The following is an 18314-nucleotide window of genomic DNA, read 5'->3' as shown; positions in this document are numbered from 1 at the left end:
CTGCTTCCCAAAGCTCCCTTCGCCACACTTCCAACTCCAACTCCAAAGTACCACCTCCTTGGGGTTCTCTGGGGGCAGGGACCACATCAGCTGGCCTCATCCCCTGCTGTACCCCCAGGCTGCTGGACCCTGCTAGGCACCAGGGAGCTGTGCACATCCTCGTGGAATAAGGGGACTAGGAGACAGGAGGTCCTTCTTCCCGCCTTCACTCCAAGCCACAGCAGCCTGAAAGACCCACGTTTCCACAGACTTCCAGGCAGGACCTTCTTACCTGGGGACTGTCACCCAAATGAGATTGCCAACTGCTGGTGCTGTGTTCTATCCAGTGACAGTGGCTCAGAGAATGCTAAACCTTATCAAAACCTGTGACAAGAAGGGTGGGCCTTCTAGACATTAATGCATTTCTACCTTGCAGACACTCAAAAGCCCTGGGGCCCATCGCTGCCTAGAGCCCGGGCTTCTGGGGCCTCAAGGCAAAGCTGGAGTGGCCTTTCACCCTCCCTAAGCAGCCTGGAAACAACATAGGTGTTGACTGTGTCTCGGCCTCACCACCCTCCTTTGGGACACAGCAGGCCATTCAGCCCTGGCCACAGAGACAAGAATGTTAAGGAGGAGAGGATGGGAATGTGAGGAGGGAGGGGACATATGAAGTGGCAGGGGAAGCAAGCTGCCCGGAGAGCCTTGAGAGGCAGGGCAGGGGCCACCCACTGGGCCCTGCCACCCTTAGCCTTCCCAAGAAACAGCCAGGGGCCCATAGTCCTGACTAAAGCCGAGAGGATGGGAGGGGAGCCTGGGTGTGGGGGCCCAGCAGACGAGGCAGTAGGAAGAGGGTGGGCGAGAGCCACAGAGCAGCAGCTGCTCAGGAAGCTGACTGGACGGGGAGAGGATGAGGGGGTGGGGGTGGAGCACCCTCTGGGCCAGCAAGCCAACTGAGATCCTCCCTCCGGCCAGATACAAATCCCAGTGGTCTTAGGACAGAAGGTCACCTCTGGGGGCCCTGGAGCCTGACCCAGCAGTCCTTCTGGGACCAGTCCTCTTAGTGGGGGCAGTCACTCCCATCTTGGCCCCATTTCTCTTCAACACAGGAAATATTCAAGATCACCAAACAACCCTGGAGCTGGGTGTGGTGGTGCACACCTGTAATCCCAGCACTCAGGAGGCTGAGGCAGGAGGATCACTTAGAATTTGAGGCCAGTCTGGGCTACATAGTGAGTTCAAGGCCAACCTAAACTACATAGTGAGAGCCTGCCTTCAAAACAAAACCAAAAAAGGAAAACATGCCCAGAGCCTCGCATGGTGGTGCACACCTGCAATATCAGCACTCAGGAGGATGAGATAGAAGAACTGCCACAAATTCGAGGACAGCCTGGGAAGGCCAGCCTGAAGAACACATCAAGACCCTGTCTCAAAAAAACAAAACATCCCCAGCTCCAGCACCAGTTTACTTCCCCAAAATGACACAGAGCATCTCCCTATCCAAGGTAGCAGGCTCAGGACCCTATTCACCCAGGGAACCTCCAGCTGAGGGTCTGCAGAGACATGGTCCCCACCCCTAGGGGTCCCAGTCTGAATTGCAAGATGTGGGCGGATGAGCAGCTGTGTCCCTCCTTGCTGACCGTCCCTGCCCTCGACAAGGCCTCATAGGCAGCCCTCCAGTCTGTGCCCGGCCCTCGCCCAGCCCCCCAAAGAACAGGATGCAGTCCAGAGGCTGCCACTTGGGTTCTGTCTCGGTCCTGGTTCTAACACTCACTGCTCTCAATGCTCCAGACCTCAGCACAGGACACCTGGGCCCTGAGAATACAATGAAACCATGCCCACCAAGTTCGGCCAGGCTGCTGCACTGCACTGTTCACTGTGCAGGACATCCTCTGCTCCTCTCCCACACCTGTTCCTCCTGACACTCCAGCCCCACAGAGGACGAGGCAGGCTTGGCCCTCCTCTGCCACCAGCAGAAAGGAGGTGATGGCGGCAGAGCCAGGAGTCTCAGGGCTGTGGCTCCTCAAAGTAGACAGCTCCAGGACATCCATGTCCCCCCTTCCCTGCTGGGCAGCAGCCATTGTTTCGGGAAGTACCCACTGGCTCGGTAGTCAGTGCCTCAGTGCAGGGCCGACCCTCCCGCCGTTACACCCCACTGCCCAGCTGCACTCACCCAGCAGAGGGGAGACAAGCCAGAGCGCGAAGGCGTCCAGGGCGGTGTCCGGGAGCTGCAGGACCTCCCGGACTGCGCGGTGCAGCTCGTGGGCACTGAGTGAGGACAGGTTCTCCACGGCCAAGGGCACCACTGTGTCGTCAGCCAGGTACACCAGCACATCAGCCGCTGCGAGGGAAGCCAGGCAAGGTCAGCCGAGGCCCACACCAGGCACCCTCCATCACTCCATGCCCCGTGGGTGATCCAGGCTCACTCCAAGATGGAGCTCTAGCATCCCTGAAAAACGTACGTCCCCCCACCTTTTTTTGTGATTCTGGGGTTTGAACCCAGGGCCTTTGTATTACTAGTCCTATTTTTTAAAATTCTGAGATGAGGTCTCGGGTAAGTCACTAAATTGCCTAGGCGGGGCTAGAACTTGTGACTCTCCTGCCTCAGCCTCCCAGAGTGCTGGGATTACAGTCATACACCAACTCTGAAATACCCTTTTTGTTGTTGTTTATTTATTTATTTATTTTTTTGAGACAAGGTCTTGCTATGTAGTTCAGGCTGGCCTCAATGAAAGACTCTATTTCCACAAGATCCTCAAACCACCCAATAAATAATCCAGCAACTCTGGCCCATGCACTGACCCCAGCCCAGGCCGAGATTCAGTTAGAACCAGACAGAGGAAGGCCCTGCCCTCAACTGCTCAGGCAGCCCCAGGGGCTCTGCTGTGCTTCTGCCCTGAACAAGATGACTCCACAGGTGAATGTGGTACACAGGCTGAACCCACTCTGGGGTCACGGCAGTTAGCTTCTTGGGCTGAGTGGGGTCAGCTGGTGACCCTGGGTCATGCTTAGGCGAGCTTCCATCTTTCTCTGGCCCAAGCTTTGATAAGAACGAGGATTCCTAAGGGCACCCCAGGTCACAGCAATGTCCACATGTCAGTTTTCTTACGCCTCTTCAAACCTTAGGGAGCAATACTATGGCCTTTCAGGACAGCCTTAAGCAGGCTAGGGAAGTATAACCCAAACAGCAAATGTTTCCCATGACATTGGGAAACTCCAGTTTGGTGCCCTGAGTCAAAATTCAAGCCTCCACCCCTGGAGCCACAGGTACAGTGAAGGCCCACACCCTCAGGTCCCAGTCCTTGCTTACTCTCTGTAGACAGCTGACTTCAGCAAGTTGGTTTGAGTGTATGTGCCTCATCTGTCAGATGAGAGCTAAAGCCAGGTATGGCGGCTCATGCCTGTAATCCCAGCACTTTGGGAGGCTGAGGCAGGAGGTCACGAGTTTGAGCTCAGTCTGGGGAATTTAGTGACTTATACCCTTCCTCTTTAAAAATAAAGGGCTGGGGGCCAGGTGTGGTGGTGCATGCCTATGATTCCAGCCCTCAAGAGGCTGAGGCAGGAGGATTACCACAAGTTCAAGGGCAGCTTGGGTTACATAGTGAGTTCAAGGTCAGCCTGAACTACACAGGGAGACCCTGTCTCAGGGGGAAAAAAAAGAGAGATGGGGATGTAGCTCACTGTGAAGGCCCTAAGTTCAAGTCACAGTACCAAAACCAAAACCCCAGAGATAATATCCTTTCCCAAAAAAGTAGCTGTAAATCAAAGGAGGTGAAGTCTGCAAAGGGAAAGGCATAATTTGTAGTTAACAAAGGTGAAGGTGCTTTTTCGGACCCTCGGTCTCTTCTGCTCCAACAGCTACTCTGAGAGATCACAGAAATCATCTCCCAGAGGCTGAGACTCTGATCCACTTTACAGGGCAGTGAAGGTCAAGCTCAGGATCACCTAGAGGGCTCCAGTACTTAACCTGTGATTTCACCTCTCTAGGGCCCAATTTCCTTCCTATAAAAGGAAGCTAATGATCTCTTCTTTCAAAGGAAAGTTCGTGAGAAAGAAATGGAACAAAGAAAGTAAGGTGTCACTTTTCATTCACTTGTTCTCATTTGAATTTACAGCTAGAACTGAGACACGCCCATTTTACAAATGAGACCAAGTAAGAGTAAAGACTGGTGCACTAAGCTAGAGGCACAGCCCAGGTTCTGGGAGCCTGGCTCCTGTGAGTTTGTCACATCTCAACGCACCTTCTTCTTTTTTTTGGTACGGGGGGATCGAACTCGGGACCTTGCACTTGCGAGCCAGGCGGCAGGAACCACTGAGCTAAATCCCCGGCCCTCAACACACCTTATTTCTAATTAATTCATAAGATTATCCTTAGTGAAAAAGAAGACAACCCTGAGTCCTGTCCCCAAGGCTGGTGTCCCAGGAGGGAATGGTGGGGAGGAAGGTCAGGGACCCACCTCGGGCTCCCACGGAGGACACGCTGCTTCGATGGGACTGCTCAGCGGGGCCGGGCTGCCCCGGATTGCCCTCTGTCCCTTCCATCTGTAAAGGAAAGAGCAGTTACGGGGGGAGCGGGGGGGGGGCGCCAGGCGGGGGGACCGAGGGTCTCTTCAAGCTATCAATGACGAAGGGAGGAAGTCCGGGACTGGTCTACAAGGCTGAACAAGCTGGCTGGTGCGCGCAGATTGGCAGAGGTGCGCATTTCTCCGCCGACCGGCAGGCGGAGGCCAGTCCGAGGGGTCCGACCCCGAGGGTCTGGGCAGGGGCGGAGGGTCGCTCGTCCGGATGCCCAGGCAGGGCACTGCGCGCCCTCATTTGCGGCAGTGAGTGGCCGCGCTCTCACCTTGCGGGTTGCAGAGTCCACTGCGTCCGGCCAGGATCTTATTCTGACTCAAGCCCCAGTCCCGCAGACCACCGCCTAGACCAGAGCTGCCACAGAAGATCTCGCCGCCTGGGCTGCTCCGCGGAAGCTGCGGCAGGAGGAAACGCCGGGCTCAGCCTCCCACCTCTCCGACCATGGGAGCCAATCGGAGCTTGGGGCCGCCAGGCACGCGCCCTGCCACCGCCCTCCAGGGGCTGCGCAGGCCCAGACTCCCGGGGTGCGCGCCTGGGCTGTGTAGCCACGCCCCGGGGGGTGGGGTCGTGAGCTGGTCCCGCCGCCAACGCGAGTGTCGCTGGGCCTGTTGCTCCTCACCTAGATACAGACCCGCGTACTTGTAATAGCGTGTGGTGAAGAGTCAAGAAAACTGGGGATTGGGCCGGGGATTTAGCTCAATGGTTCCGCTGCCTGCCTTGCAATCTCAAGGACCCGAGTTCGATCCCCAGTACCAAAAAACAAACAAACAGGATGAGAGCGCGAGATCTGGAGCTCTCAAGCTAATCCCCGCCTGGGAGTGGAGACGTTCTCAGCGTCGAGTCGGGCTGGGCGCTGGGTGGGGGCGTCGCAGGCACCCGCCTTACCGCAGCGCCCCCTGCCGGTGGGGGGCGATGGGCTCTTGGTTGTGTTCAGGAGACAGTGTCCTCACAATCTCCTTCTCTGGGCCTCAATTTCATCATCTGTAAAACGATGGGATTGGATTCCGTAAGTCTCAAGAGCCTGCCTCAGGCTCCAATTATATGTCTGTGTTAAAGACCGAGCCAGGTGCGCTTTTTCCAGGGCGCGGTCACCTGCTATTTTAAACACACAACTTCCCAGACCTTGAGCTGTTCCCAAACTGAGAGGCTCTGGGCCTCCGAAGAGGTAGGTGGGAATCCAGTGTCCCCCAGTCACGTCACCAACATGTCCGGGCAGCGCCAGTACGAATGTGTCTGAATCCAGCAAAACAGATCCATGGAACACCTGCCCAAGGGGGACGGGAGGAGGGTATCGGAGATTGTTCAAGTGAACAATGGGCTTGGGGATCAGCAACAGGGATACGTGGGTTCACCTTGTCCTGACTCCCTGGGATGGAAGGAAGCTCAATGGTTCCTTGCCTGTCCAAGTGTCTTCTGTGTTTGTTTCTAGTCGTACAGGGCTTTCACACTGAACTACATATTCAGCCCCTTTTTTATTTTTCATTTTCAGACAAGGTCTCACTACTGAGCCAGGCTGCACTCAAAACTTGTGATCCTCCTGCTTCAGCCTCCTAGAGTGCTAGGTTAGGTATGCACCATAATCCCCATCTCATATTCTGTATTTGAAGCAGCTCTGCCCGCCCTCCTAGGACCCATACAGCACCAGCTGAGCCCATTGCAATGTCTTCCTTGCAGGGGTGACCCGAGGACTCAACGAAGATGGCCTGTGGGGGTCAGAGAAGAGTGAGTGGGAGCAGGTGTCCCCCTTCCCGAGCTCGGCTCTGGACCCTCACACTACTGGTTTGGTGGCCTCCCCAAACCAGCTGGAGCAAAGGAGAAACAGCTCAGTGTCGGGTGCCCACTGGATATGGAACTTGTGCTAGGGCAGAAGGTGGAGACCCAGGGAATCACAGCCCTTGCTTGAGGAAGTGTCCTTTATGGTTTAATTGAGGAACAGAGAAGGGAAGAGAGAAACTCAGGTGAATAGCATATTTGAAAGTACAGAAGGTGATAGTTTTGCCTTTAAGAGCTACGAAACACTTCAAACAGGAAGAGGAAGTTTTTCGATTCCTGCTCACCTACTGTGGGATGGAGATTGGGCCCCAAGCCCTTTTTTGTGTTTCCTTATGACATGTGCAGGGGATGAGCATGGATGAGCACCGCTGCTCTGCTGGGCCAAGCAGGTCACCAGGATCATAAACTTTCTACCAGTAATGCATTAAAGATACAAAGTTTAAGGAATGGAAGACTATTGGAAAGGAGGATAAAGGAGGAGATAGATAGCTACCCTGATAAGAATCAGGGTAACAGAAAAAAATTCTTGCTCAGTTTTTTGTTTTTTTTTTTTTTTTTTTTGGTACTGGGATCAAACTTAGGACCTCGCGCTTGCGAGCCAGGCGGCAGAGTAACAGAAAAAAATTCATTACCTAGCAGTCTTGTGTCCTCAACCTGCATAATATATCCCAGGTCAGACCCTTTGGCCGAGGATGTAGCTCAGTGGCGCCACACCTGCCTGGCAAGTGCAAGGTCCTGAGTTCAATTCCCAGTACCGGGGGCGGGAGAATCAGGACCTGTGGTCCTTTTGTTCCCACTGCTTTTATTTATTTTTTATTTTTTATTTTTTTGGTACCAGGGATTGAACCCGGGTCCTTGCGCTTGCACAGCAGGCAGCCAAACCACTGAGCTAAATCCCCAGTCCCATCCCACTGCTTTTATAGGGGGTCAGAGACCCTTCCCCTACCTGGAACTTGCCATAACTTGATGGCTTCCGAGCACCTCTGCCTGTGTCATCTCTTCTGGTGGTCTATGTGTAGCTTCTTTCTGTCTGTTTACTTGTCATTGATAGGGCCTTAATCTCTGGGGTGGGCAGCTGATTGGCAAGGGGGTGCCTTATTCACGATTAGCTTAGAGTTAGTAAGGGTGCATGTGGGTCTCTATTGTAGTCATATAATGACCCTAGAGTAAACACATACGTATTTATGCAGAGTCCACCACAAAATGTGTACACACTTCAGGAAAAGAAAAACTTGTATAAATATTTTAATACTAAATTTACTGAGACATCATGAGATTAATACAAGTACCTTTGGCCTCTACAATTATAAGAGGTGTTCAAAGCAGTGCCCATTAGCTTCCAGACATTTATTAGTATTGCGAACTGCTGCTTGGGTGACCTTGGTCAGAATGTTTACTGAGATTGCTGGACATGCATTTTCAATCTCTTTTCTAAGGGCTAGCAGTGTAGTGGGTTTTCTGTGATACACAGCATCCTCTAGGGTCCCCCATAGGAGGGTAAGACCATCTGTTGATAAAACATAGTGCTATTTTTCTTTTCCTGAAGTGTATATACTTTTTTTTTGGTGGACTCTCTCTTCTTATGAGTACATACTGCATAAGAACTTTTGTTAAAACTAGCCCCTTTGCCTGTCTCCTCTACATGGTATTGGAGGTGGAGAGGGATGGCTATCTCAGCTTGGCTTTGTGCCTGTCAGTTCTTTCTGCCTGTGGTAAGTCCCTAATGCCACCTGTGCTATCTTGGTGCCTTTTTAATCTGTTTTTTCTTTCTTTCTTTTCTTCTTTTCTCTTTCTTTCTCTCTCTCTCCCCCTTCCTTTCTCTCTCTCTCTCTTTCTTTCATTCCTTTCATTTTTCTGTCCCTGTCCTTGAATTGCTTCCAGAGAGATTTCTCTATAAACTTTGATCTCACAGTCAGGATTAACCAGAAGTCCTCATGAGGCCCCTTATTGTATTTTTTCCCTGCCTACAGACCCCTACCCCTATACTTAGGCCACCCTCATGGGCCCTGTGAGTGGAAATAAGAGCATTAGCAGCTACCATTTGCATGCTAGACACTTGCCTAATTGATTTAACCCTTGTCACACACTAAAAGATGTTGATTATGGGAGCAAGGAAGAAGGATTGGAAAGATTAAATAAGGAGACTTGAAGCTGGCACTGGCACTAGGAAAGTCTGGAAGGCTGAGTGGGTTCGGGCTGCTAGGGCAGGAAGGGCAGAAAACTGTGTGAGATAGTTCGGACACAGGAAAGCTCTGGCTGTGTCAGAGCCAGTAGGGGTGTCACCAGTAGTAGGGCTCCTGAAACCCTTGGTGAGGAGCTTTGTCAGCCGGTGAGGACATTGTAGAGGTGAGCTGGAGAGGGACACGACCAGAGTTCTGCTCCGTCCTGGTGGAATCCAGAAGACTGGAGAAACAACCCTAGGGCAGCTTTCTCTTTGGCAAGTTTTCAGGAGCAGGGAGGAGGGGCGGTCTGGAACTGGGGGAGGACGGTGGGATTGGAAAACCGAGAACCATCTGGAAGTGAGGAGGAGGGGCCTGCAAGCTTTAGGACTGAAAGGCTTGGACACCAATTGGCTGGGCTGGTCCCCTGTTTGCCAAGCGATAAAGAACCCCACAGCCCACAGAAGGGGTTGCCTCACGTCACTGGGCAGAGCAGGAGGTGGAATTTGGAAAGCACCCCCACCTCCTGTGAGAGAACAGTCCTCATGGTTTTTGGGGCAGCCCAAGGAGCCCTAGGAAGCTCCAGGCAGAGATCAGAGACAAGGCCCCACCTCTGGGACCTGTCCACCTCCTAGAAAGGAGCAGGGGTGGACAGGTTCTGCTTTGGCCACAGTGAGAGGGGAGAAGCGCACACAGGCCTGGCTGGTCCTTGGGCTTCTGAGAGGAAACCAAGAGCTACAAAGAAACCTGGGGTGGGTGCCGTTGGGCCTTTCTGTTCTTCTGGGCCCTTAGGTGATGAGGGGGAGAAGTGGCCACCAGGTGTGGCCACTAGTGCTCTTCCCTGATGTCACCCAATCATTCTTTCATTCATGCAACTAAATTTATTGAGTGCCTACCCTGTGCCACACTTTTTTTTTTTTTTTTTTACCAGGTATTTCTGGGTGTTTTTTTGGTTTTGAGACAAGGTCTCACTATGTCATTCAGGCTGGCCTTGAACTTGTGATCCTCCTGCCTCAGCCTCCTGAGTGCTGAGATTATAGGTGTGTGCCACCTGTCTGGCTTGGTGCACATTATTCTAAGATTATAAAACATATTGGTGGCCAAAACAGCCAGAGATCCTTGTCTGCCCAGACAAGCACTTAGTTTATTCCAGTGTCAGTGATTTGGGCTGAGGGGAAGAGGAAGAGCCGGGTTGGGCCCCAGCCTCGGGCAGACAGATAGCAACGTTACCTAAGTGGATCTGGGGAGGCCTCCCTGGGGAAGTGACATTTGTGAGGGTGTCCAGGAAGAGGGGACAGAGGAAGCAAAGGCTTAGAGATGGGGCCTGGCTGAACAGAAGCAGGGAGGCCATGGCAGCTAGAGATGAGGTCAGAGGGGAATGGGCAGCAGGGCAAGGGTTCAAAGTGTCTAGAAAAGATTTGGGTTCTCTCTCTCTCTTTTCATTTGTAAAGGAATTTCTTTCTCACATATTGGAGGCCAGGAAGTCCAGTATCTAGGTTCTGGCAGCTGGTGGAAGGCCAGAGGGAGGGAGAGAGCAAACAAGCACAGGGCACCTCCGGGGCATGGCAGACAGACACAGTGTCCTTGATAGACACAGGGTTCCCCGGAAGAGGGGGCCGAGGGAGGCTGGGGTGTGACTCACACGGCGGAGTCATAAAAACTCTGGAGAAAGCAGAAGGCTTCAGGGCCTGGTGAGTCACTTCTGGGGGAGCAGCTCCTCTCCTTTCTGGGTTGCTCCTATCTGGGCCTGGCCTGGGTGGCTGCTGCAGGTCACTTCAAGCTGGGCTGCCCCCTGGTGACCAGGCTCTCCCACTCCCTGTCCTTGCTGCTCGTGGGGTGGGCAAGGCCAGTGAAATGGGGCTTAGGGTTGGGCCTGTTCCTGCCTGACTGAGGCAGTCCGAAAGGGATCTGGCTGGCTGGGACTCAGTTGTCTTCTGTGGCTACACAGCGAGGCTGTCATTGCCTGGGCAGGGGAATCAGGCTTGCTGTGGACTGTCACCTTCCCTCTTGAGGTGACCTGCTCCACACACCCTTCCAGTCTCGGGGTCACCAAGGTTGGCCTACTCCCCTCTCCTAGTTGCCTGAGGCCTGGGCACTGGGCCACTTTTCTCACCCTCCAACCAGGGTTAAACATTAGTGGGAGATTATCTGCAGGCCCAGGGGAGGGAAAGGGGACAAGTTACAAGTTGGACAGTCTCCTCTGTGGAGCTGTGGAGCTGCCAGCTGCCAGGTCCCACCTCAGCCCAGACAATGCCTGTGGAGGAGTTTGTAGCTGGCTGGATTTCAGGTGAGGCATTTTCTTCCTTCTATCACATCACCTCCCAGTCTGGGTCACTTCCTAGGGAAGGTGGGTGACACAGGAGGATCTGAGACCAAAGCCTTGAACCCCCAAGAGTTCCCTGGAGCCATTGGTCCCCAGGGCCTCCTGGTGGTGACCTGCAGGGAGGATAAGAGAGGAAGCACAGGCTGGAGGGGCTGCCCCTGGATCCCAAGGCTCCTCTACCTGGCACACACTAAGGGCTGGAGAGCCCCCGGGTCCAGTCCCATCCTGTGGAGACCAGAAGGAAGTCCACCTTTGACCTCATCTGCTGTCCCAAGTTTCCTTTCAGGCTTCTGTCCTATCAGGTAATGGGTGCCACTCCCAGCTTCTGATGACCTTCCTCTTAGGGACAGTCTAAATGCTTCCTGGGGCTGCAACCTTCCCCCAAGCTCCAGAAGCAGCCCAGGAAGTGGGGAAGTGGAGTCTCCTTCCTTGGGGCCAGTAGGACCCCTGGATAGTCTCCTCAGCTTCAGTAGAGGGGTGGCAAGTGCCAGGAGGGCAGGGTCTGCTCTGGATCAAGGCCACAACGCTGAGAGAACAGTGCACCTGCCGTCTGTGCTTCCCTTCCATGTCCCCTCAGGTGGGCTGGGGGCCTTAATCCCTGGCCCAGTGCTTTCCTCCTCCCAGTGTTTGCTGCGGGGGATCAGGCAGGGGTAGTCTTGGACATCAAATGGAAGGTGGATAGCAGGTGTCTGAGGGTGCCGGGCTCCTCTCCTCCTGTTGGATCCTCCTCTTCTGTCTCACAGACTTGCTTTCTGGCCCTGGCACAAGGCCTTCATTCATAGTACCTTCTTGTCACCACAGGAGCTCTGGGCCTGGTCATGGGCCACCCCTTTGACACTGTAAAGGTGAGTCTAGGAGAGGCACCTGAGGAGTGGATGGTCCTGCTTGAACCTTTCTGCCTTGTCAGCCTGCTGGCATCTTGTTCCTGGGGCAGAGAGTAGAGCTGCCCGCCTGCTTTACCTGCCATGTCCTCCCCAACCAGGTGCGGCTGCAAACCCAGAACACATACCGGGGCATTGTGGACTGCGTGGTCAAGATTTACCGCTATGAGTCAGTGGGTGTCTCTCTTCCTTGGGGTGGGTGGCATCAAGGGTGGGAGGCCCAAGCTCCTTCTCCTTCCCATCAGGGTTCTGCTGGAAGAGAGAAGACCCGAGTCTGGAACTCTTGGGGGCACCAGGTGGTAGCGTAGCACCCTGTGGGTGGAGCTGGGGCCTTCTCAGCCTCACCTACACCACTTCCATTGGGTAGGGCTTGGGGGTGGTGTCCGGCCAGAGAGGGATCTGGCCAAGGCTGAAAAGGGCAGGGGAGGGCCACCATGCCTACGCTAGTGCCACCACATCACTCTGCAGATCCTGGGCTTCTTCAAGGGAATGAGCTTCCCAATCGCCAGTGTAGCTGTGGTCAACTCTATCTTGTTCGGGGTCTACAGCAACACCCTGCAGGCACTCACGGCGACCTCCCACCAGGACCGGCGGGCCCAGCTGCCCAGCTACACACACATCTTCATAGCGGGCTGCACTGGGGGCTTCCTGCAGGTGAGAGGGCAGAGCATGGGCATGCGATGGTGGTGTGGTGACAGTCATGGGACCTGTCCCCTCCCAGCTTCCTCCAGGAATCCACAGCCATGGACGGACAGGCTTTCCTGAGGGGCACAGGTGCTACTGCTCCCAGTGACCTGACGTGGCTAAGCTAGGGGCTGCCAGGCTGCAGGCCTGGGGGCGGGGTTCATGCAGAATGGGGGGGCGTGCCAAGAGGGCACTACAGAGAAGCAGCCGGAGGGGTCTGCCAGGCTCACAGCTTACCCTCTCTGGGGGTCTCAGTGCAGCCCTGGTGCTCGTCCTACCCTGCCCAGCTCAGCCTTGGCCGCTGTGATCTGTGAGCCTCACCTGTGGCCCAGGTCACGGGCTCTTACTGGGAGAAGACCAGGATATTAATAATTAAGTTGCTCTAATCATTTAGGTTGATCTTTGTCCTCAGCACTGTAGTGTTCTTGGAGGACTAGGGTGGAGGTAAGAGTGGCCTCCAGGACACAAAAGGAACCTGAGCCAAATGGGGCCTCTGAGCATGACTCGGGCATGTGCCTGGCACCATCCCCGACCTGTGCCTGCCTTAATGACCCTGACACACCTTTTTTTCCCCTAGTATTGAGGATGGACCTCGGGTGTTCACAATGAGCTGCATCCCCAGCCCTTGTTTTATGGCGGGGGTCACAATAAGTTGCTAAATTGCCCAAACTGGGCTCAAACTTCAGTTCCTTCTGGCTCAGCCTCCCAAAGTGCTGAGATTACTGGTGTGTGCCACTATACCCAGATACTCTGACACACTTCACAGGGCATGGGGTACAGAGTAAGACCTTCAGACAAAGTCAGGGTACTCATTCACGTGAATTAATGATTAATGAAACCCCTGAGGTCCTGGCTTCTCTTCTGCCCCTTGTGTGAGGGGCATAAGTCTACATATTTCCTAAATCCTGAGACCTACACCCCTCAAAAACAAGGAAGAGAACTGAGACTTTGTGCAGTGGTTGACTTAGGCCCAGGCAGGCTGGCTCCTCAGTCACGCCCCAAAGGCACATAGGAAAGCAGAGCAGGGGACAGTTAGGGTCCAGGAGCTGACTGGGTCTGCCTTCAAGATGGCAGCTTTGCTGTAACAGGAGCTGGGAGCAGAGGTGTGTTTTACTAGGAAGGAGGAAGAGGCAGGAGCTGACAAACCCCACTCGGGATGAAAGTTGCTTTAGTTCTGGCTGAGGCTGGCCCTGCCACGGTAAGTAGCGTCTGATACCCCAGTCTCCCACTGCACGGGCACCCCCACCTCTGGCCCAAGCTTGTCTTCAGCACCAGGAGCACCAGGCTCAGCAGACTGACCCCCTTCAGTTCAGTCATGCCAGCAGGCTCCAGAGGATGGAGTCAGGACCCATCTCACAAAAGGGGTCACCAACCCACCATTCTGCCTTCTGGCACAAGGGGAAACAGAGTGCATCCAGCCACCTGCTGAAGCCTACCACTGGAAAGCCAGATGTGGTGATGCACACCCATAACCCCAGCACTCAGGAAGCTGAGGGAGGAGGATTGCTGCCAGTTCAAGGCTGGCTTGAGCTACATCATGAGTTCAAGGCCAGCCTGAACTAACTACACAGCAAGACCCTGTCTCAAAAAAAAAAAAAACCTGGGTGTGGTAGCATATCCCTGTTATCCTAGCATTAGGGAGGCTGAAGCAGGAGGATCACTGTGAGTTTGAGGCCAGCCTGGGCTACATAGAGTTCAAGTTCAGCCTGAACTACATATCGAGACCCTGTCTTAAAATAAAATGAAGCCCAGCACCAGAGTCCATCACCTGCCCCTTCATCATCAGCCATCTTTCAGAGTCCAAACAAGTCCAAACCCCCATGACAGGCCAACCTCAGCTTGGACCTCAGTTCCCACCTGAACTTCAGCAGCTTCTTCTTCTTTGGTTTGTTTGTTTTTTGGTTGGTTGGTTTTTTTTGTTTTGTTTTGTTTTTGGTACTGGGGATTGAACTCGGGTCCTTGCGCTTGCAAGGCAAGTAGTGGAACCACTAAGCTAAATCCCCGGCCCTGGTTGGTTGGTTGGTTTTTTGAGACAGAGTCTTGCTATGCAGACCAGGCTGGTCTTGCACTCACTGTGTAGCCCAGGTCATCCTCCTGTCTCAGCCTCCCAAGTGCTGGGACTACAGGCCTACGCTACTACACCTGGCAGAATTTCAGCAGCTTTTCTCTCCTTTATCCAAACTGAAGCCCCTCCTCGAATTCCGCATCCACGAGCACTCACCCTCCCCCAGGTCTCATCTCAGTGAGACCCCAAACCCAGCCCCTGTCTGCCTAAGCCAAGAGTAGTGTTCTAGGACCTACCAGATCACCTTCCCGCTTGCTCAGAAACCTCTCTGTTGGACATCAGTAGGTGGAGCTTGGTGACAGACAGGAAGGGCTGGCCCAGGACAGGCCCCTAGGGACCTCTGGGAGATATAAATCTATAAATCTAGGCCCTGTCATTAGAACAGTGTCCATGAGGTGAGGATTCCCCCAGCCTGTTCCATGGTGATGGAATCCTTTATTCAGCCCCAGTCATGGCAAAACATGCTCATCCCTGGATGAAGGGAGGCCAGTGACCACACCCACTGCTGGAGAAACAAGCAGGCTCATCCTCCAGTGTCTGGTGCCAGCCATGCAAACTTGGTGCTGTTAAATGTGGAAGGGACTATGTCAAGCGCTGTCAGCACCGATAATAAGGAGGTAGCCTGTCCCTGCTGTGTCCAGGTGCCCTGGCCCATGCTCAGCCACATGTTCAAGAGGCAGGGCTGTGGGAGTGTGTGCCCCACAGGCCCATGCAGCCCCTCTGCATTGTCAGTCAGAAGCCCAGCCCCAGCCCCACCTAGAGCCTTCTCCTTTCTTTCTCAACAGGCCTACTCCCTGGCCCCTTTTGACCTCATCAAAGTCCGTCTACAAAATCAGACAGAGTCGAAGTTGTGGCCAGGGAGCCCCCCACCCAAGTACCAGGGGCCTGTGCACTGTGCAGTCACCATCTTCCGAGAGGAGGGGCCCCGGGGGCTGTTCCGAGGATCTGGGGCCCTGATGCTGAGGGACACTCCCACACTGGGATTTTACTTCGTCACCTATGAAGGGCTCTGTCACAAGTACACCCCAGCTGGCCAGCAACCCAGTGAGTGAAGTGGTGAGAGGGTGGGGGACAGAGGTGTGGGACAGAGACGTTGAAGCAGAGGCTGGAGAGGGAGGTTGGATATGGAGCTGTTCAGTTCCAGGTCTGACCTGACCCTGGGCCTCCTTTGTCCCAGGCTCAACCACAGTGATGGTGGCAGGGGGCTTTGCAGGCATCGGCTCCTGGGTCACAGCCACACCCTTCGACGTGATCAAGGCCAGGATGCAGATGGGCTGTGTGAACCAGAGAGCGTATAAGGGGATGCTGGACTGCATAGTGACCAGCTTCCGGCAGGAGGGCCTGGGAGTCTTTTTCCGGGGGTTTACCATCAACAGTGCCCGTGCCTTTCCCGTCAATGCTGTCACTTTCCTCAGCTATGAGTACCTACTGCGCATGTGGGGATGAGCCCGGCCCGGTGATGCCAGCAGTCCTGGGAGCCCAGAGGCCAGGCTGAGGGTGCCCATCTTGCAGTGTCCATGGAAGTGGCTTGGACCTTCCCGGGCCAGGCAGTGCACTACTCCAATGGGGCAGAGGAGACACCTGAGCAGGACGCCAGCGATCCAGCTTCTGTACCACAAACCTCAGCACCTTTGGTTCTGAACCAGGAAGCATGGGACACACATGAATCAGCCAGTGGAGCCTGCAACATCCCAGCCCTTCCCTCACCCTTCCTTTCAAATCTCTTCTCCCACAGCTGCCTCAAACAGGGCTCTTTGTCTTCTTCTTACCCAGAATCCTTCAGGGGCTCCCAGAACCTTCCGTGCCCCACCTGGCAGTCCTTCCCCACTAGGCTTCCTTCTCTCTTGGTCACTTTGTGGACCTAAACCCAACTGTCACTTACGACCCAGGCCTGGAAGGCTTCTCCCCTCAGGCCATCAAGGACCCCAGCAGGTGGCTCCATTGTTCCCCCATGACCTGCCCTCCAAGGGCTCAGGTGCACCATGGTCTCTTAAGGGCCTTCTTGCCTGCCCATGCCCAGCCTGTCTGGATTTTTTTTCATGTCATTTGTCCTTTATTTCAAACTTAAATTGCCAAAAATGGATATTTTTGGATGGGTGTGTGTGTGTGTGTGTGTGTGTGTGTGTACTAGGGATTGAATCTAGGGCCTTTTCACTGAGCTACATCCTCAGCCCTTTTTATTTTTTAAAATTCTGAGCCAGGGCCTCACTAAGTGGCTAAATTGCCTGGGCAATTTGTAATCTTCCTGCCTCAGCCTCTGAGTCCTGAGATCACAGGCGTGTGCCACCACACCTGTGTGCCTGGCTAGTGATGAATGTCTGTAATTCTAGTTACTCTGGAGGCTGAGGCAGGAATTCAAGGCCAGCCTGGGCAATTTAGTGAGACATTGTCTCAAAATCAAATAAGAAGAGGACTGTAGATGTAGCTCAGTGCAAGCGCCTGTGTTCAATCCCCATACCAATCAGTCAGTCGATAAAGTTGTGTTATAATTGATCTGGAATCAAATTGCTTTATTGTAAGATAGCTCTACATAAAACCTAGTACACTGAACTTCCAGATGAATGAACTAGAAGACCTGTTTTCATTCATTCAGTCATTCATCCATTCAGTAATTTGTTCAAAAGCAATTTATTGTGTGCCACCATATATACCAGCTAGAGTTCTTTTCATTAGTATATGTTTGTGATACATAAAGAATACATTCATTGTGGGAAGTTGGTACATGTACATATCTTGGCAAAGCCCAACTGACCTCCAAGGCTGCTTGACAAAGTTCCAGCTTGGGGAAAAGAAGGGTGGAACACATCGTACCCTCATGTTTTATTTTTTTCATGCCGTAATGTTTAAAATTGTTACTCTGGTCACAGGAATCATTGTGTTTGTGACTAACAACAAACTCTCCATAAGGCAAATTGGCAATGATGTATTGAAATCTGATCTGGCTCAAAAGTCCCAAAATTCCAGTTTCTCTTAGTTCTATTGCCACATCCACTTCTAAAGAAACCTCTCCTGAAACTCCCTCTGTTTTCCCACTACTGTAACTCCCCCCTCTTATTGCTGACCTTCTTATTACTAAAGGGGTCTTATAAAGAGGTTGATAGGATAGACTTTAGATGTAAGTAATAGTGGGAAATAAGAAATAGAGAGAAAGTTGGGACAGATAAATGCATTAAGGAGGCAAGTTATTCAATATTTCTCACAGTGCTGAAAATATCTCCTGCTCATGAACTATGAACCCAAATGACACTTAGGTAAGACAAATAGAGGTATAGGAAAGTAGAGAGCTAATAGCAAACTATATTAACTGTTGTGCAGTTTCTCAAGGGCTAGCTGGTGACCACAAGTTTGACATTTAATTAATTAAATCTTGCTTGTACCCCTGCTGCTATAGAGATTCTAATTAAGTTACCCTCTGGAGATTTTGATTAAGTTACATTTTGTTCTACCTAGGTATGGGAAAATAAGGGGACAATTGTGATTTTTAAGAAATGTATTTATGATGTTCAATGAAATGAATCAGCTTAGAAAAATATATTGTTTAGTAAAAATAACCTTTACCTCACTAGATGTTGCTAAGGCAACCTAAATTGTAAACATATTCCGCCCAATGCCTCTTAGCTATTGCTTAAAGATATAAAAATAAATCAAACCCTGAGACTTCTCAGAGGGAACCTGCACATTGCTTGTGAAGGTTCTTTTCTCACTCTCCGGCCCGGGACCTCTCCCCTTCCTACCCTGCATCAACTGCAGCTGGTCTGCGGCAATATCTCATCTTGATCCTTTCTATTTCCCTTTCCCTTCCCCTGTCTCCCCTCTCCCTCCATCCCTCAATTCCCCTTCCCATTTGCAAAAGGTCTACCTTTTCTTTTGCTCTTTAG

At 52.9% G+C, this 18314-nt stretch overlaps 2 protein-coding genes across 19 annotated transcripts in view; one reads left to right on the top strand and one right to left on the bottom strand.

Moving 5' to 3' along the window:
* Frmd8 (FERM domain containing 8) overlaps window positions 1-12711 on the bottom strand; it is a 41512-nt gene extending 28801 nt beyond the window's left edge. For 3 of the 8 annotated variants that reach the window (XR_015448919.1, XR_015448920.1, XM_004852402.4), the window contains exons 1-4: window positions 5171-5373; window positions 4820-4946; window positions 4434-4518; window positions 2150-2317 (exon numbers count right to left, since the gene is read on the bottom strand). Coding sequence is in view for 6 of the 8 variants with exons in the window: in XM_004852402.4 (XP_004852459.1) it covers window positions 2150-2317; window positions 4434-4518 (253 nt within the window). In the remaining 2 variants the exon portion in view is untranslated. Of the gene's footprint in view, window positions 1-2149; window positions 2318-4433; window positions 4519-4819; window positions 5013-5170; window positions 5376-5436; window positions 5533-11815; window positions 11940-12608 lie in introns of those variants that run through there. The other 5 variants (XM_087205296.1, XM_087205297.1, XM_087205299.1 and 2 more) reach the window with 5 other exon arrangements.
* Window positions 9670-18113, top strand: Slc25a45 (solute carrier family 25 member 45). 11 transcript variants are annotated; one of them, XM_004852404.3, is made up of 6 exons: window positions 9670-10174; window positions 11608-11651; window positions 11789-11860; window positions 12156-12341; window positions 15222-15480; window positions 15614-18113. In XM_004852404.3, the coding sequence occupies exons 2-6, from the start codon at window positions 11625-11627 to the stop codon at window positions 15880-15882; spliced, it is 813 nt and encodes a 270-aa protein (XP_004852461.2). In that variant the 5' UTR covers window positions 9670-10174; window positions 11608-11624; the 3' UTR covers window positions 15883-18113. The 11 variants fall into 11 exon arrangements, with proteins under 11 accessions (XP_004852461.2, XP_087061433.1, XP_087061431.1 ...); XM_087205306.1 differs by having other exon boundaries at window positions 10158-10174; window positions 11789-11856; XM_004852403.4 differs by lacking the exon at window positions 9670-10174 and adding an exon at window positions 10198-10770.
* The last annotated feature ends 201 nt before the right edge of the window (window positions 18114-18314 follow it).

This window comes from Heterocephalus glaber, unplaced genomic scaffold, assembly GCF_053883595.1.
Source record: "Heterocephalus glaber isolate CG9 unplaced genomic scaffold, H.glaber_assembly_v1.0 deba00000594, whole genome shotgun sequence".
In the NCBI taxonomy this organism is placed as follows: domain Eukaryota; kingdom Metazoa; phylum Chordata; class Mammalia; order Rodentia; family Bathyergidae; genus Heterocephalus; species Heterocephalus glaber.
The sequence above is the reverse complement of the archived record's forward strand: the minus strand, read 5'-3'. Positions and strand labels throughout refer to the sequence as shown.

Coding starts and splice junctions, on each gene's coding strand:
- Slc25a45 (XM_004852403.4), top strand. CDS start 10,734: ATGCCTGTGGAGGAGTTTGTAGCTGGCTGGATTTCAG. Junction 11,861..12,155: donor AGATTTACCGCTATGAGTCA/GTGGGTGTCTCT, acceptor ATCACTCTGCAG/ATCCTGGGCTTCTTCAAGGG. Junction 12,342..15,221: donor GCACTGGGGGCTTCCTGCAG/GTGAGAGGGCAG, acceptor CTTTCTCAACAG/GCCTACTCCCTGGCCCCTTT.